The sequence below is a fragment of the Indicator indicator genome, chromosome 2 (genome assembly GCF_027791375.1).
Source record: "Indicator indicator isolate 239-I01 chromosome 2, UM_Iind_1.1, whole genome shotgun sequence".
In the NCBI taxonomy this organism is placed as follows: domain Eukaryota; kingdom Metazoa; phylum Chordata; class Aves; order Piciformes; family Indicatoridae; genus Indicator; species Indicator indicator.
Window position 1 is genome coordinate 43,070,760 of NC_072011.1, and position 14,310 is coordinate 43,085,069.

The following is a 14,310-nucleotide window of genomic DNA, read 5'->3' on the forward strand; positions in this document are numbered from 1 at the left end:
ATGAGGTGATGTGACTTAATGTGATCCTTGTCCGTTACTTTATTTTTCGATGAAATGAGCTTTTTGCTTTTTATTTGTCAAGAAAAGAATGGTGTCAGCTGAAGTAATTTATTTTTAAACTGTGGTAGTTTATTGAATTTAAATGAATATTATTCTCCAAAATTGCTAAATCCCCATTTTAAAGAAGATTTAGATCCAAATCTATTAAAAAAAATCTAGACACTTCAGGTGTGGTTCAAATGGATTCCTGGACTCTGGACAATAGGCTAAAACTTGCCTTAGAGTGCACTGGGTGAACAGGGCACCTGAAGAATGGGATATTAAAAAATCCTCTTAGACCAAGTCAGGTGATGCCTCAAATCTGGAAACTAAGATTATTATCCTCAGGGACTGATCTTTAACTTCTACCCTTTGCCTGAGGCGTTAGAGCCAGACATGTTTTTTAATGTGGAATGCAAGCTCTTCTTCTGAAAGTTAAGGAATTTTATAAGGAAACTTATCAATGACTCAAACTGCTGCTTCCATATAAGAGGTAAACAGAGCATTAATCTAACAAATAAGTCCTTCACCTTGGCAGAGCTCAGATCTATGTTTTAAATATCCCTAATATTTCTCTAATCCCTAGGCTAGAGGGATGACCTGTATGGGTATAATTTGCATCCTTCATACTGAAGCTCTGATTGTATTTCTAAGTCATTTGAAGGTGTGTTGTATCATAAGGAGATGAAAAAAATGTAGTTTTGCTGTGTAGTGATTTGTATTCTCTAATGCAACTTGCTCTTGGGCTGTTGTCAGAAGCCAGGACTCTCCTCCTTCATGTTAGATGCTATTCCAGTGATGGGAAAAGATAAGAAATTTTGCTAGTACTGCACTAAAATTAATGGAAAGTAATTATGACAGCATGGGATGAGGGTAATGATCCCCCTCTCTCTATGTTAAGCCTGAAGGACTGGACATCTCAGGATGCTTGACAAAGCCAGACAAAACCACAGCTGATGTGATTTAGTGTTATAATAATGCTTCTTCAAGCAAGAGATTGGTCTAGAGATCTGTGGAGGTGCCTTTCAACCAACATTTCTGTAATGTGTAAATAGGCGTTCCTGAATCACAGTTTTGCATTTTCAGGGATGTACAAGATGTAGAAGTTCTGTCTCTGTCTGGACTCTAAGTGCTAATATTATTCAGGTTCTTTTGACAATATATAATTCCTGTTTTCATTCTGAATCTGATTTTATATTGATTTGAATTTATGAAATGTCAAAGCAGTGTTTCCTGACAGCTTCACTAACATTCCTGCCTTCCCTGGAGATTAAAGATACTGACATGGGTGAGGGGATTGAGCGCATCCTCAGTAAGTGTAACGGTTTAGCACAAGGGCTAACCTGCCTGCTCCCCCAACAAAAAAAGTAAGTGGAAGTGTAACACATGTTGAGACAAAATAAGCTATCATAATCACAATGCATAGTTACGCTAGCTAATAATCTAATTAAGCTAATAATACAATGCATGATTACCTTAGCTTAGCCTATTTGCAGAAGCAGCACAGTGAAATACAGGAAAAAAAACATCATAAAACAGAAAACCAAAACCATTGCTGCCCCACACCCACACGCCTGCGGAAAACAGCCAACACCCAAGAATCTGGAACACAGCAGCAGCAACTGGAACAGGGAGCCTCCCATGTTGCAATCTGAACTTCAAGCCCCACAGTACTTTTCTCCAGTTAGTCCTTTCAAGTTTTGAAGCTGGCATGACTGCAGCAGCAGGTTCAACTCAATCCATGACAGTAAGTTTGCAGAGAACACCAAACTGGGTACGAGTGTTGATCTGCTCAAAGGTAGCAAGGCTCTGCAGAGGGATCTGGACAGGATGGATTAATGGGCCAGATCAATGACCTGTTGTATGAGGTTCAACAAGGCCATGTTGCCGGGTCCTGCACTTGGGTCACAACACCACCACGCAAGGCTACAGGCTTGGGGAACAGTAGCTGGAAAGCTGCCTAGTGGAAAAGGGTTGCTGGTTGATGGCTGGCTGAACATGAGCCAGCAGTGTGCTCAGGTGGCCAAGAAGGCCAACAGCATCCTGGCCTGTATCAGGAATAGCGTGGCCAGCAGGACCGAGGAAGTGATTGTCTCCCTGTACCCAGCAGTGGTGAAGCCACACCTCAAATACTGTGTTCAGTTTTGGGCCCCTCACTACAACAACGACATTAAGGTCCTGCAGCAGGTCCAAAGAAGGTCCACAAGGCTGGTAAACAGTCTACAGTACAAGTCCTATAAGGAGTGGCTGAGGGAACTGGAGTTGTTTAGTCTGGAGAAAAGGAGGCTGAGGGGAGATCTCACTTTCTACAACTAGGAGATTGTAGTGAGGTGGGTGTTGGTCTGTTCCTCCAAGTACTAAGTGAGAACATGAGAAGAAATGTCATCAAATTTTGCCAGGGGAGGTTTAGGTCTTCAAAGTAGGCAAGAAGGAAGACCCAGGCAACTACAGAACAGTCAGCCTCACCTCCATCCCTGAAAAGATGATGGAACACCTCATCCTGGAGGTCATCTCTAGCCACATGGAAGAAAAGAAGGTTATCACGAATAGCCAACATGTATTTACCAATGGAAGATCCTGCCTGACTAAACTGATAGCCATCAGTGAAACCATGACCAAATGGGTAGACAAAGGAAGAGCTGTGGATGTCATATACCTTGACTTCAGGAAGGCTTTTGATACTGTCTCCCATTACATCCTTACAAGTTTAGGAAATGTGGCATACACAATCGGTGAGTAAGGTGGATTGCAAACTGTCTCCACAACAGAGTTCAGAGGATTGTGGTCAGTGGCACAGAGTCAACTTGGAGGCCTGTGGCCAGTGGTGTTCCCCAGGGATCAGTACTGGGCCCAGTTTTGTTCCATATCTTTATTAATGACCAGGATGAGGGGATTAAGAGTACCCTCAGCATGTTTGCCAATGATACATAACTGGCGGGGCGGGGGGTGGTGGCCAACACCCTGCTAGGCTGTTCAGCAATCCAACGAGATCTGGACAGGCTGGAGAGCTGGGTGAAGGCAAACCTCACGAAGTTCAATAAGGACAAGTGCAGAGTCCTGCACCTGAGGAGGAATAACAGCGGGCAGCAGTACAGGTTAGGGGCTGCCCTGCTGGAAAGCAGCTCCACAGAGAAAGGCCTTGGAGTCCTAGTGGACATCAAGTTCTCCATAGGACAGCAATGTGCCCTTGTGGCCAAGAAGCCCAATGGTATCCTGGGGTGCATAAAAAAGGTGTGTCCAGCAGGTCTAGGGAGGTTCTTCCCCCTCCTCTGCTCTGCCCTGGTGAGACCACACCTGCAATAATGTGTCCAGTTTTGGGCTCCCCAGTTCAAGAGAGACAGGGACCTGCTGGAGAAAATCCAACAGTGAGCCACGAGGAAAAGAGACTGAGAGACCTGGGGTGGTTTAGTCTGGAGAAGAGAAGACTGAGAGGGGATCTCATCAATGTCTATAAATATCTGAGGGGTGGGTGTTGAGTGGAGGGGGCCAGGCACTTTTCATGGTGCACAATAATAAAATAATGAACAACTGCTACAAGCTTGAACATAGAAGATTTCACCTCAATATGAGGAGAAACTTCTTTACAGTGAGGGTGACAGAGCACTGGAACAGGCTGCCCAGGGAGGTAGTGAAGTCTCCTTCTCTAGAGAAGGTTATCACGAATAGCCAACATGTGTTTACCAATGGAAGATCCTGCCTGACTAATCTGATAGCCATCAGTGAAACCATCTGGATGCATTCCTGTGTGGATTACCGTAGGTGATCCTGCTTTTGCAGGGGGGTTGGACTCGATGATCTCTAGAGGTCCCTTCCAACCTCTAACATTCTGTGATTAGGAAAAATTTCTTTGCTGAAAGGGTTGTCAAGAACTGGAACAGGCTGCACAGGGAAGTAGTTGAATTGTCATCTCTGGAGCTATTTAAATATACATAGACATGGTGCTCTGGGTCATGGATAGTGTTAGATTGATGGTTGGACTTGATGCTCTTAAAGATCTTTTCCAGCCTAAATGATTCTATGATTCTATGGCCTGACCATCTAGCACATAGGGTAGAGGAGTTGGAAAGGTAATGGGTGTCGTGCTATGAATGCTTGATTCGACAGCTGAAAAAAAAAGTGGAAAATGAAGTAGGTTAAAATGGAGAGTGTAAAATTTGAAGGTGTGCAACATTTGCAGTATTCAGACCCCTCAGTTGTAGTTCTCCAGTCTGAGCCTTGGATGTGAGTGGAACAGATGTTCTGTGTAAAGGCAGGCAAGATTCAAGTTGCTTAAAAACTGAACATTTGAGTATTTGATTACAAAATCAAATTTGGACTAACTTGCAAATGCATGGATAAATTGTTCAAGTTAAATTGTTACCAACCGAATGTGAAAACCTCTGCAGTGTCATTATCAATGATGTTATTCCCAGATCATGTTTAATCATCATGTAATATTGTGGAAAATTTGCAGGAACAAAAAATTATTACAACAGAAAATGCTGCAAAATACATAAACATAGCATTAATATAGGGTGTAAATTTTGCAATTCAGGGCAATAAATGTTAAAAAATCTGATGCTCAAAGTCATCACAGAATACAAAGAGTTATCTGAAGGTATCTCCAAGGGTATCTAAAGTGACAGGAAGATTTTGAAGAAGTCAGAGAGCCAAGGAGTCTGAGATTGCTGGAACAGGACAAATGAGATTCAGTAAAAGAGAATCACTGAGGTTAAAAAAGATGTGGCAGAATTAAAAAGGAATGCATCCCTTCTGTGAAGATTTGAATAACTATCCAACATTTGCTTGATTCAAGCAAAATATAAGAGCAGGTCAACACTAGTGAAATGAAATATTCAGTGAGGTAAGTAACTTGAACAGACAAGGATAGATGAATTTCTTAAAAGAAAGCTAACATGGGAGAAGACAATATTAGGATGAACAAAACATTTTCCTTAAATTCTGAAGTGGTGCAGACATGGAGTGCTTAGCCCATCATGTGTTGTAAGACTTTTTGCAGATTTGACAGGAGCTCTTTAAGAGACATAAATGTACATACAGTATGAGATGCAGTTAGAACCATGTCTTCATGGTAGAGAAAATACAGACAAGTAGAGTATTCTTTTTCCAGTTCGAGAGATATTAGTAGGTATAATTTTTAATAAAATAATTTATCTATTATTATTATTTTAAGGTTCTTTTCCTTTCTTTTTTTTGTACTATGACTCTGGGATTGCTGATCTGAAATACAGAGATGGGTCATTCTTTCTCCACTGTCCCCAGCTGTTCTTCATTTTAATATATTCAGATCAAATGAGATTTAATATTTCTGCAAGCTTTATATGAAAGCCGTATGAAAAGATACAGTCTGGAAACCTTCTGCATCTACTCGACAGGTTAATGAGCAGAGACTGTATGCCTCTACAAGATACAAACTACTGGTTTCAGCTATTTCATGTATATCAGATTTGGTAATGTGATTAACCTGTTCAAGAAATTATCTTTCTTACGCAGAAATGTCTTTTCTCATGCCAAACTCGCTGATAACTTTTATGTCACTCTTTTCCCTGCTTCAGCTCAGTGACTGTTGAAATAAATATTTTGCTTCTTACACTATTTGGAGTAGGATCAAGAATAAGGCAGAAATGCACACTGTTCAACTGTTTTATTAACCAGCTGCATTTTGACACTTAACAATTCAGCTTTGTTTTTTTTTCCTTTTTTTTTTTTAAGTTGAATAAAACATATTTGGCCATGAATCAAGTGCCTTTTTATGTGTGTATCCTTCTTAAGCATCAAAATGATAACCAGTTTCCCTTCTTGGGGAATTGATTTAATATAAAATACAATTTGAGGCTATCATGTTCGCTTCCCAAGGCTTAATTTTTTTTCTCTGGTAACATGACGAAAGTGTGTCAGACAATATCAGTCCACATGAATTGTGCAGTAGAAAATGATCAAAAGATTTTGTTGAAACACATATGTAAAACTCAAGAAAGATTATGTAATATACCTTTATATGTTGAGACAGTTCATTTACTACTTCTAATCTAATCCTGGAGATTGTATTTATATCCATTCACACTCAAGAGTTTGTCTGAACGATTTTACTGCTTGCTTACTCTGTCAATAGCAGTCTTAGATTTCTGCCATACAGCTCACTAAGTTTTATATCTATTGAACATACCTCTGAACAGAATTACATCTCATTATATCAAATATAATTTGTGTCAGTTTGTGCTGAGTGAAGATAGCAATATCATTTCAGAGAAAGAGATTATTTATTTCTAGGTGGGTTAGAAACAAACAGCCATTTGTGTCTTGGGACTATAACAGAGTGGAACAACTACAGCCTGTACTCAATTCCACACAATCTTGGGAAGTAAAGTTTGTGTATTAACTGGGGCCATGGAAATCCTTGGGAAATAAATGTTCTACTGTTTTATACTTGCAAAGCCTGTGAAATTGGAACTTTTTACTCTAATATGTTATTGCCTCTAGTAGGGGGAAAAGTAAAGTTTCACACACAGGGGGATGTTAAGCTTTCAGCTCCCACCTCACAAAAAGCAGAAACAGTTTTCTGTTTCCACATACATCACATTGGAAATTTACCTGTATAAAATAAGTTTAAATAGCCTAGCATAAAATAAGATTAACTTTCTGGAAATGCAAGGAGGAAAGAGTAGTTAACTTCAAAAGATCATTGCAAGTATATTGTTGGAGATAGGAAAACAAAACTCTATTCAGGCTGACTCCCTCTGCAATTAAGTCCAAGAAGGTGAATGGTCTGGTTTTGTCATATGTATGCAAGGACCATCCAGTCAGTCTCAGCCAACATGTCCATTACTTAGAGACTCTTCATGAGATTTTGTGCAAGAAACCATGTGGGGCAGTACAGGACTGTACTGCCTACTAAAAGTAGGCTTGGCAGCTAAAACCAGCCAGGTACCTTCCCTCATTCTAGTCAAAGTTCTAGACATTCTTTTCTGAGAACTGTCCTCCAGTAATAAACACAAATGGTAAAGGCATGTGAAATAAAAGTTTAAAAGCAATGTATAAAGAAACCAGTATTCAGTTCTGTGTCTGAGCTAGGGTGGGGGGACGAGAAATCACCACTCCTGGAAGCCAGTCTCCAGTTGCACTGGAAAGTGCCTGGGCATTATTGTATTTTTAATTTTAGCTTAGACTGCATAAGGTATCACTCCCCTGAGCAATGCATCAGCACACAAACTGGACGTTGTTATTCCCTAGAGTGGGACAGGAAGGTCGAGTAAGAGATCCTCAGTTCAATTCAAAGTTAAAGAGAGTGACAGTCATGGATTGCTTGAACTAATCTGGATAACTGTGCAAAAGCTAGACCAAAAATTCTCTCACATTCTGTTGTCAGCAGCTCTGCAGGACAAGTAAATTTCAGCCTAAAACCAGAAATGTGCAGCTTGAATTAGACCTAAAACTTGCCAGCCATTTGCACAGTGAATAGTCCCTTGAGTCTTGAGAGAACGCCGAATAAGAACTGAAGCAAAGTAGGGACTAGAGTAGGTTTTCATCAGTTTGAGCCATCTGAAAATGCCTTCTTACACAACTTTAAAGGATTATGTGTTTCATTCTCTGTACTGATTATGGAACTTTTACTATAAATACACAAAAGTTTTCAATGAAAATTAGAATATATTTTGTAGTTAAAAAATCCCAAACCAACCAGTATTCATTATTTAATGGTATATAGGATGTAATGTTTGGTATAAAGCAAGAAGCATGATTTGTACGAAGTATTGCTTTAAAATTGTAGCTAAAGCCACTCATCAGTGAAAGATTAACTGTATAATAAGAAGGAAGGAGCGAGGGAGAAAAAGAGAGAAAGAAAGAGGTGTGGATAGACAAAGGAAGAGGGAAGGGGAGAGAACACCTCTATTTACGGTCAATGATTACGGAACCCAGCACATTCACGTCTGTGTTTTCTTGCAATTTATTTTGCTTGCAAGCAAAGAAAGATTATTATTGCAAATTTAAACTGAAGGTTTTGAAATCAGAAGTGACTGATGATGAAACAACCAAGATGATTACATTTTTCTACTATAGATGATGCACCACTATTTTACAATATAAAATGTGTTATCATTGAGAAATAATATGCTGCATAAATGTAGCAGCAGGACATTTTTCAACAGCACATCTTTGTAGGCTATATATTAAATCAATTTATAATTTTTTTGTTTGTTTGCAGCCTACTGAATACATTCTGAAGGAGATATAGTCTCCTCATAGCAAAACAGACTGGCAAGTCATTCTGTGAAGTCAAAAGAACTGAGCTGTAATAAGTGACTTGCACTATGATTGCAACTGAATTATAAAAATTAATTTTTTACACAGTAATGTCACTTGTAATTGGAAATGCACTGTTTGAGATGGTATTTGCAAAAAGCATTCTGGTGAACTGCACTTCTAATAAAACTGAATTTCTTATAATAAAGGTAAGGGGAAAATGAACAGCTTACCTGTCAGTTGATAGATGTGAGGATTTGACAGACTGAGGATAAACAGTTGCAGTATTTGGTGAGCTAACCGTCTCTGGCTTTTCCTGCTGGGTCTAGATTGAAAAACAAAACTATGTAGGATAGGATTTTCTTAGAATGCCTAATGTTGGCCTACATGTCTCAGCAACAAGGTAGGCAATGATTCATTCAGCAAACACAGTCTGAACATACAGTATTTTCTTCAATTAGACAAACACTTCTGAACACAAAAAAAAGTATTTAAGATTGGTTTAACTATTTTTAATCTCAAATTACAGGTTTTTAATATCTAACAGCATGTGTCTGCAGATTTGATTTTTTTTAGATAGCTCTGATGTACAGATAGGTCAAAATCCAAGAAATCAGTCCACATGATTTTTTCCAGTTTTCTAATTTCTGCTGATGAATCATGAAAGGTTGAATCCTGGACCTCTCCTGTTAAAGGACAGAGAAAACTGTACTCCAGTGGATTCAAGAATGCTACCTGCAGTGCTTTGAAAAGCCTAACTATGTAGACATGAGAGTGACTAAAACATTTCCCTCTTTGCCGCTAATGTGGCTTGGGATTTTAACCTGAATAGTGTTTTGCAACGATAGCTTGAAGTTAAGCTAGTTAGGTGGCACTTTATGAATAACTGAGTTCCTCATGTTAAATTCTGTATTTACTTTTGGCTGTTTTCTTAAAAATACATTTTAAATTTAAACAAAATGCTAGCTAAATACTATTTTGTTCTATTTTCACACAAAGTGTAGTAGTACTATTTGTACTATTTTCACACAAAGTCTATCTTCTCTTCCAGTTCATAATAAATTATATGGGATGGACTGGACTCAGCACTCATTTTCATTACCCTGATGTGCATTTGATGGCAGTGCTTTGCTGTGAGATGCCATGTCGCTACTTGGAAGACATTAAAAAAAGTGTCAGAAGGACTGTATGAGGAAGTGATTTTGCTGTTTCAGTTGATCTCCTCCTGGACTCTTTTGTACTGTCTCCTGTGTTTGTGAAACTATGTTCAGCTTTCAGACTGTGTTATGAATGCCTAATAGACTGTTTAAAATGACATCTCTTCAGTTCATTTTTATACAAGTCATTAAATAAGAGCACTCTGTTTCTGCTGGGTTCTTTAACAGGCAATGATGGCAGCTAGAAAGTGAGGGGACATGCTTTGTGCTGAGAGCTACTGACCCTCTGGGAGCTTAAGAAAGTTGAAAGGTTGATGGAGTCTTTGCAAACAAAGGAGGCTAAAATCCAATTATATTTGCTAGGATTTGTCCATATTACATCTATGACTGCCATCTTCTAATACATATGCCATACACCTGATGAAACAATAATTTTGCTCTCAGCAAAAATAATTTTTTTTTTCAATTGCCTAATTTTTATTTTATGATCCTTCAGAATTTTAAGTATTTTGAGATCAGTTTCACCTTTCTTTCAAGTGGTTTGAGGGAATGTCAAAACACAGAGTAGAATTCAAGGAGTTTGCTTGGGTTTGCTCCATACAAATATAACTCACATTAGCTTTGTCTTATTTATGTTGCCATAAGTCAATCACACACCAAATTTCATCTGTCAATTAACTACTTCTTTAAGAAATGTTGTATTTACACAAAAATGGAAGAAATATGAGGATATTTCCTACCTGTAGATTTCTTGCCTCTTGAGACCACCAGACTTCAAAGTCCTTTTGCAGCTTCATCTTGAGTTTTTCCATTAGCAGCTGTAGATGCTCAATCTCTATCTTCAGTCCTTTCAAGCGAACGGACATTGTTTTATAACTAATATGAGAAGAAGAAAGTATATGAGAGATCCTACATAGAACAGTTACAAATTGAATCTACAAAAGAATATATAACCAGAGATGCAAGGGACAGACAGAGTGGTGCTCAGAAGAGACATCTCTCATTTTATAAGTGCTTTACTGGATGGTAAGTAGAAGAACATTCCACAAAGTTTTTATTTCACTGAAGAAATTAATGAAATTCAAATAGGAACAATGTTGATTAACAATTAAAATACAAGTTCCAACAAATATGTCAATTATTTATTTTGATTTCGAAGCATGTTACCATTAACAAGCCACTTGTCACCAGAGCCTGGATTCAGATAGGAGCTTCTCTTTTAGACGGAAGCTTCATTAACAAGGCTTCCTAGCTAACATACAGTTGGAGATTTAGCAGTAGTATGAAATAGCTAGAAGTGTCCTCATAGATTGCACACAACAGAAATGTTAACAAATTACTTAGAACTGATATCCCTGCATCTATTTTCTTTTATCCTCCTAGCTACATTAGAACAATGAATGGTTAACCAATGTGTATTCTGCATATTATTTATGCTTAGTCAATCCTGTATAGTCTAAAGATTTTCCTTAGGTCAAGGAAGGCAGGACATTTCTGAATCAGCCAAAAGTGTTCACACTACATTTGGATTCAAACAATAAGTTTCTAGCACTAACCTTCAAGGAGAACATTAAACTACTTTCATTTATTTTTAGCTATTAGCTCAAGCGTAGATTTTTCCCCACTCAGGTACTGTGGCATCTTAGAAAGAAGCCAACAGCATACACACAAATTTGAAACTATTACTGAACCACAAAGCTGACATTTTTAAAATGTCAGAGGAAACCCTGAGGGTAGCTGTGTGTACAGAATTGTAATTCAAATACAGTGTCAGTATAACTTCTGAAGGACAGCAGAAGTTTGAGGCAGAGCTAATACCTTTTTTTTCCTTCTTCAATTTGCATTCGAAGTTTCTCTTCTACCAGATCAAGGGTATTTAGCTCTTCAGAAGGACTGGAAACAGCTACAGGAGAAATGATGAGATGTAAACAATGACCATAAGATGCCAAAAGAAGTAACTTTTAATTAGAATAAAAGCTATTTTTTTAGAGGTAGATAATGAGATAGGGTTCATTAACCACTTATCTCTTTTGGAAATGTTTCTTCAAATTTGTTATTCATGTCTTAATTAGTACAAGAGGCATTAAATAATTAGTGATTTTAATTAAGTTGCTTGTAGTATTTACTTTTTTTTTCTTTTTCAGTAAAGTCTGAATTATTAATTTTAGATATGGATAAAAGTGAGTTTCCCAGACCACTTTAAAAGTTCATCTTTGGTATAAAACTCTACCAAATGCATTCAATCTGACGGTTTTGGCTACAAAGACAAGACCAGAACAGCAAATCTGCTGCAAAAAGATACAACAGTAGTTGTGCCAGTGCCTGGCAATACAGTAACAGAAAGAAGAATGAGACATATCCTGAAGGAGAAAGTAACTCCTTAAGCAGTAAATTCAGAGAATTAGTATGAATAAGGAAAACACCCTGAAACAATGTGAGAACTTTTTCAAGGAAAAGGAGAAATGAAGAAATACCTCAAGAGAAGTTAACCTAAGAAAGCAGCTTAGGATTTCCCTATTGTGTAACAGAGCTAGGTAGCATGCAATACACAGTATGTTCTTTCTGAGAGATGGTTAAACAGTCTTTCTCTTATGTGTTATATATTCAGCACTGAAAGGAAATGTTACCTACTAATATTGCAAGAGTTCACGTTTCTAAGATGAATAAGAATAGTTTAAGGTTCCCAAGAAAACACGTTTAACATTTTTAACTGAAGAAAAATGTAAGAAAGATTTGCTGTACAATACATGCAAGTTTCCATCCTGACTATTATTTCTGCCAAGAAAATAAATTCTGTGTCAACCTGTCGGGAGGCCTGAGGAGTTCACCCTTTCTTCAAGGAGCAGAATTCTGTCTGGAACAAGCAGGCAGTAATGACCCCTTCTCCACCTGTCAGCATGCCAGCTGAAACCATTAATCTTTTGTTGTGGCACCCCGTAGTTTAGCACAGATTAATTAATTTCAGCCCATGAACAGTTCTCATTTCTTACACTGAAAGGCTTTGCTGGATGTACAGACTACAAAAGAAGGATAGGTTCAACACATTTGTGGTGGAGAGGGTACCATCAAAATATAAAAACATAAATTGCTTGGAATGTTAACATGAACTCATAAGCAGGAAGTGCAAACATCATGGCAGAGGAGATCCTACAACAGTGGAATTATCTGACAAGTTAATTGCAAACACAACAGATAACAAGAAGGCCATCACACTCATGTCAGAACCTTTAAGGAAAGCAGTAAACCATTCCATGACTACAGGGGATTAGGATTTCCTGATTTGTCAGATACCACCCTCAGGAGAAGGCATGATGTGGGAAAGCAGAGCTACACAGGGAACTTGTTGGGAGAGGCTCACTGCAGAGCTCCTGAGGCTTTGCACTTGTTCTGACCTTCATGAATATGAAGCATTCACGCTAGTGAGAAATGTACTTATGTGGAGCAAACTGAACTGATTTTGTGACCTACTACCTCTCAAACAAGAATGCTCACAAACTATGTGAGAGCATTCTTGGTATGCTTCCATGCAAAGCCAGCCAAACTTACTTTGAGGGGTCTTTGGCAGTGATTAAAGGGCACTCTCTTTAGCAGACTGAAGTGTATTTAGCCTGTTTGCACAATTTGTTTTGGTGTCTGAGTTCAGAAGGTAGTAGCTCTAGCCCCTTACAATGAAGGGAAATAATACAGAATGGAAGACAGTAACATTTTCAAATGTTAATGCTATTTCTGGAGTGAGGATTTCCCTACTTGAAAACATCCCCAAATTCTGCTAGTCATTATGGAGTGAAGCAAAGATACAATACTGCAGCTTTCCTTCCTTTTGTACTAGCTCTGACAGGGCAGACAAATTTAGGTACACTTTTGTCACTTACAAAAATACCAAGTAATATGTTTTTCTGCTGCTGATTACATGCTGTGGAAGGGACTAATTGTTTGCCAGGTACATTTAGAAATTATAATAAAGGCTTTTCTATAAGGTAAGAACCTCTACCACACAAAGGCCCCAGCTTCCTCAACCTTGAATGCAGCTACACCCATTATTTCTAGCAATGTGCTGCTGATGACATCAAGAAACTTAGCTGTGGGCAAGGTACACAAAGTTTTGTGTATGTACAAAATGGAACAAGATGAGTACACTGCAAACTGACACGAGTACACCACAAGCTGTTGGGGCCTCAGCAGCAAAAATAGCATTGGATATTTCATCAAGAAAATGCCGAAAATTTAGATAACCATCACTGAGTTCCGGTCATAGAAAGCAGAAAAGATCTTATCACAGTGTTGTGTAAAGTGCAGTGGTAAGTCAAGTCCAAGACAGGCCTACTTGGGCACTTCTTTGAAAATTCACTGGTGTATCTTCCCATGATGTTGCAGTCTCCATGTCAGGTTTTTGCCATGCCTGCTCATTGCAAGAACCATTTCAACCATTTTTCTTGCTGCTATCTTCTCATTCCCTGCTACTTCTTTTCTTCCATCTCCCCTTTATCTTTTCTGAAGCCCTAACCTGGCCTTTTTTCTGCCCTTGGGTTCCTGCTGCTTCTGCCTCTCCTCCCGCCAGCCCAGGTAATTTCTGCTACAGTTGAAGCTAGGAAGCTAAGGCAGAGGTTACTGGCTCATTCTATCTCACATCTAATATTGAAAGCTGGTGAGGGACTTTTTAGGGTGTCAGACAGTGATAGGACTAGGGGAATGGAGCAAAACCAGAAATGGGTAGATTCAGATTGGATGTTAGAAAGAAATTCTTTACCATGAGGGTGAAGAACAAGTTGCCCAGGGAGGCGGTGGAAGCCCCATCCCTGGAGGTTTTTAAGGCCAGGCTGGATGTGGCTCTGGCCATCCTGATGTAGTGTGAGGTGTCCCTGCCCATGGCAGG

The 14,310-nt window shown here is 38.8% G+C and overlaps 1 protein-coding gene across 1 annotated transcript in view; it reads right to left on the reverse strand.

The window, feature by feature from the left end:
* KIF6 (kinesin family member 6) overlaps positions 1–14,310 on the reverse strand; it is a 167,636-nt gene that overhangs the window by 3,362 nt on the left and 149,964 nt on the right. The window contains 3 exon segments of the mRNA XM_054395319.1: positions 8,514–8,599; positions 10,178–10,313; positions 11,256–11,340. Of these exon segments, the coding sequence (XP_054251294.1) occupies positions 8,514–8,599; positions 10,178–10,313; positions 11,256–11,340 (307 nt within the window).